This window comes from Octopus sinensis, linkage group LG1, assembly GCF_006345805.1.
Source record: "Octopus sinensis linkage group LG1, ASM634580v1, whole genome shotgun sequence".
NCBI classification, from domain to species: Eukaryota; Metazoa; Mollusca; class Cephalopoda; order Octopoda; family Octopodidae; genus Octopus; species Octopus sinensis.
Window position 1 is genome coordinate 51108520 of NC_042997.1, and position 5230 is coordinate 51113749.

Here is a 5230-nt window from a genome sequence, read left to right on the forward strand (position 1 = left end):
TGTGAAACAAGGTGGAAAAATTGACCGTTATTTGTAAAGGACCAATCAGACAAGTCCATTTTTAAAGGTGTAGCGATTATACTAGTCTGGATAGAATTGACATATCGGTTCTATTCTAGCAAAAACTGTCCGACGAACGGCAACGCGAAACTCAGAGTAACAGGTTTTGTGGAATTTTCTGCTGCTTTAAATAAAGTGTATATATATATATATATATATATATATATATATATATATATATATATATATATATATATGTATGTATGTATGTATAGTAGAAATATGTTACAAAAAGAAAATATAAAATACACGTGGAAATGTAAGGGGAAAATATGAAAAATCAACGAAAATGCACATTGTAAATAAAAAAAGAAAAGGCTTTTTATGACAGGTAACGACAAATATATACATTTAGATGGACTGAGGTAGTAATAAAAGTCATAAAAGTCATTATTATGAGATGATTAAAAAACAAAGCATACCATGGTTTCATTCATTGCTATGTATGTATATATGTATATGTATATATATATATATATATATATATATAATATATATATATATATATACATATATATATATATATATATGTATGTATGTATGTATGTATGTATATATGTATATGTATATATATATATATATATATATAATATATATATATATATATTATATATATATATATATATATATATATTATATATATATATATTGGGTTGTCCGGAAAGTTTGTGCTGATTTATAGTAGCTTACCTTTCAACTTATTTTAGAACATGGTTGAGTCCATAAAATAGGATTTGACTACACCTCCATTTAGAGCACAGTTTAAGCTGTCTTTTCGTGGAAGAAGGTTTATGAGTCCTATAACCTGTGTTAATTCTGTAACCCTTTAAAATAGAAGATAAGAAAGTTCATTTTCGGCACTTGATGCTTTGGGAACCAGATAAAAATTGCTGCAGCTCAGCTGGGATGCGTTACCCCACCTTCCCTATTCCCCAGATATTGCTCCTTCGGATTTCCACTTATTCAGGTCTCTGCAGAATAGTCTTAATGGTAAAAATTTCAATTCCTTGGATGACGTAAAAAGATACCTTGATGAATTCTTTGCCATGAAACCACTTCAATTCTGGGAAGAGGGTATTTTCAAGTTAAAGGAAAGATGGAGACGCATTGTGCAACAAAATGGTTCATATTTGGTCGATTAAAAATGTAATGGCAAGTATTTAGTGACCTTTTTCTTTCCTTTAAATATCAGCATGAACTTTCTTATTGCTCTATACATTAATGGTAAAATATCTCTTTACCTTCACCCATTTAGTACACTCAGTAATGTAATTGCAATGCAATAAAAAACACTTGTGTATTAATAATTGGGCATTCTACTAGCAGTATATTGGATCTGGCAACCGTGTCGGTGGCACGTAAAAGCACCATCCGTTCGTGTCCATTGCCAGCCTCGGCTGGCCCCCGTGCCGGTGACACGTAAAAGCACCGTCCATTCGTGGCCGTTTGCCAGCTCTGTTTGGCCCCGTGTCGGTGGCATGTAAAAGCACCATCCGTTCGTGTTCGTTGCCAGCCTCGGCTGGCCCCCGTGCCGGTGACATGTAAAAGCACCGTCCGTTCGTGGCCGTTTGCCAACTCTGTCTGGCACCTGTGCAGGTGGCACGTAAAAAACACCCACTACACTCGCGGAGTGGTTGGCGTTAGGAAGGGCATCCAGCCGTAGAAACACTGCCAGATCTGACTGGGCCTGACGAAGCCTTCCAGCTTCACAGACCCTAGTTGACCCGTCCAACCCATGCTAGCATGGAAATCGGACGCTAAATGATGATGATGATGATGATGATGATGTATGTATGTATATGTATATATATATAGGTATTTTGGTGCAAACAAGAAAAATAGAACTCAAGTGCCAAAGCACGAAACTCTCGGAACTTGAGTCACTCTGTTTCTTCTGATAAATATATAACTATGTATATATATACTCTTTTACTTGTTTCAGTCATTTGACTGCGGCCATGCTGGAGCACCGCCCTTAATCGAGCAACTCGACTCCGGGACTTATTCTTTTGTAAGCCCAGTACTTATTCTATCAGTCTCTTTGTGTGTGTGTGTGTATTCTAGTGGGGTAGGCCGGTTTATAGGGTTATCATGGGGTAGCGGTAAAGAATACGCCTGCCACCCGTTTTCGGCACAACGAAAACCCTAACAGGGACATAAACCCACCAGCATCGGTTGTCAAGCAATGCTAGGGGGACAAACACAGACACACACACATACATATATATGTTTCCGTCTACCGAATCCACTCAGAAGGCATTGATCGGCCCAAGATGCCACGCAGTGGGACTGAACCCGGAACCACGTGGTTGGTTAGCAAGCTACTTAGCACACAGCCACTCCTGCGCCTCATATATATATATATATATATATATATATATAATTAATTAATAAGGGTGAGAGAATTAGATACTAATTTAATAGTATATCTATTCTACACCAAGTGGCCTAGTGCTCCGAGAAACCTGGATTATTATAATATTTTACAATATATTATAATATTTTTACAAAATAAATATAAGAGAGTGGTCACTATATGGCTCACTCTAGCACCAGTTAATCCAAAAGGTTTCAACCACAAAAATACATGTTTCCCATGAAAGTCAGTACGATTGTTAGCTCACACGGACAGGGCAAATAAAAAATAACAAAAATACAGATTATTTTGGGACAATTGTTTCGCTATTAATGAATTAAATGTAATTTTACTTACAAAAAAATCCACTTGTAGCTCCTCAGCCAAAACTATCTGGGAAACCTTTTGGATTAACTGGTGCTAGAGTGAGCCATATAGTGACCACTCTCTTATATTTATTTTGTAAAAATATTATAATATATTATAAAATATTATAATAATCCAGGTTTCTCGGAGCACTAGGCCACTTGGTGTAGAATAGATATACTATTAAATTAGTATCTAATTCTCTCACCCTTATTAATTAATTATAATTATGCTGCATTTATTTCTAAATGCTGTATTTGTTTTCCGTGAAAATTTGGCGCGCTGTTAGTTGGGGCATTTGAATTATAACGTCGGATGTAATCAATTGAACCACACGCGTATTTATCGTTATGGTAAAATCTGGCGTGTGATTGAGTGGATTTCATCCAGATAGTTTTGGCTGAGGAGCTACAAGTGGATTTTTTTGTAAGTAAAATTACATTTAATTCATTAATAGCGAAACAATTGTCCCAAAATAATCTGTATTTTTGTTATTTTTTATTTGCCCTGTCCGTGTGAGCTAACAATCGTACTGACTTTCATGGGAAACATGTATTTTTGTGGTTGAAACCTTTTGGATTAACTGGTGCTAGAGTGAGCCATATAGTGACCACTCTCTTATATTTATTTTATTTATTTTATATATATATATATGTGTGTGTGTGTGTGTGTGTGTGTGTGTGTGTGTGTTCTAGTGGGGTAGGCCGGTTTATTGGGTTATCATGGGGTAGCGGTAAAGAATACGCCTGCCACCCGTTTTCGGCGCAACGAAAACCCTAACCCTAAACACCGGGTGGGCGTATTCTTTACCTTCACCTATATAAGTATGGATGTAGGTGTGGGAGAAAGCTTAAAGTTCACATCGTATTCGCAACTTGCGTCAACTTTTGTTTATCTGTCTTTTATTTTACACACACACACACATATGTAGGTATGTATTAAAGACAGCGAAAGAAGGGAAAGAGAGAAGAGATACAATATGTGTGTATGCGTCTTTTGTGTGTGGATGTGTGAATTGTGAAAATATAAACAACCAATATTATGTGTACATACGCACGCATCTTTGTAAAAATACAAAGCGGGAGTGACAGAGAGAGAAGAAATAGCGATGTAGAAATTATATTTGTTAACATACCAACAATAACCAAGGCATTTCTAGCCGAAATTACAGCAAAGTTGGCGACCAGCAGTAAAGCAATGGAAAATACGAAGTTTCGAGGCGCCATTTCAAGTTTCTACATTTAGCTTCCGGGGGATCTTAAAAGCGATGTAGAAAGTTTATGTGTCAAAGTATCACATACATTTCAAAATTCATGCCTGTACATTTCCGCATTCGCACACATAGACAGAGGCGCGCACGTTGTCACATATAGACACACATACGCACGATCAAACACATGCTCGAGCACACACACACGCACGCACTTGAGCGCTCGTGTATGTAGAGAAGCTGTTTATTGAGATCACTTTAAGACAGAAGCATTTAGACAGCAGAGACTGGTTGATAGCATTAAGCAGAGAATGGGGGGGGGGAGGGCACTAATAAACGATTGATAACATCATTCGAGACCATAAAAAGTGGTTTCCAGGATATGTGTGTGTGCGTGTATGCGTACACAACACACACACACAGATAAAGGCCAATATTTAAAAAAATTCTTATACATAAAATTACGGGATCTTTTCTTAAAGATCCCATAATTTTTATAGATTTGTAACATCAAACAGAAACGTTGTAATACAGCGAATGGGGAAAGCATATACCTAAAACTAACTCTCACGAAGAGAAAGAATAAAGACAAAATGCGTAGGATGATGACAATAATAGACACAATGTTGTAATGAAACCTGAAAATGAGTGACGTTGATAGATCGATGACCGATGTCAAGAAATCGAAGTAAATCAACATGAATACAACGGATCTATATGTCTGTAAGCTCATCACGCAAAAAAGAAAAGAAAGAAAAAGAGAAAGAAGGCCTATAAGAAGCGGCAATGAACGAAGTTTCAAGGAGTTCCAGTGAAACCATTTCGGTGTCGGTGTTCGACGGAAACTTTGATTTCATGAAACATTTAAGTTTGTTGGTAGGGGAGACAATCGCTTCTAGATTAAGTGAAAGCGGATTGGAAGTTTCAATTTTAAATCTCTCTCTATATAAAGTTGAAGTTGTCTGTGTATGGCAGGTTTGGTAGCCTTCAACTAACACTAACTCCTCCGAGACCCTGCGGCGCAAGTTGACCAAAATTGAGAGTATGATAGAAGAAGGCTTGCTCTTCCTTCCGTAGATGAAAAAATTCAAATCGGACCATGTTAACACCAAAAATTATTTACATCAAAAATGTGCTTTTTTTCTATGAAAATTCCTATTTTTTAAGATTTTTTGACTGCTGTGTCACCATTTTTCGGTGTATTTCAACCAGAAAAATGTTCACTTAAAGAGAATAAC

General features: G+C 36.6%; 1 protein-coding gene across 1 annotated transcript in view; it reads right to left on the bottom strand.

The window, feature by feature from the left end:
• The window catches only part of LOC115218184 (N-sulphoglucosamine sulphohydrolase), a 28603-nt gene extending 24252 nt beyond the window's left edge, over nt 1-4351 (bottom strand). Inside the window, exon 1 of the mRNA XM_029787946.2 lies at nt 3918-4351. Within this exon, the coding sequence (XP_029643806.1) occupies nt 3918-4008 (91 nt within the window). The 5' untranslated portion in view covers nt 4009-4351. The remainder of the gene's footprint in view (nt 1-3917) is intronic.
• Between the last annotated feature and the right edge of the window lie 879 nt (nt 4352-5230).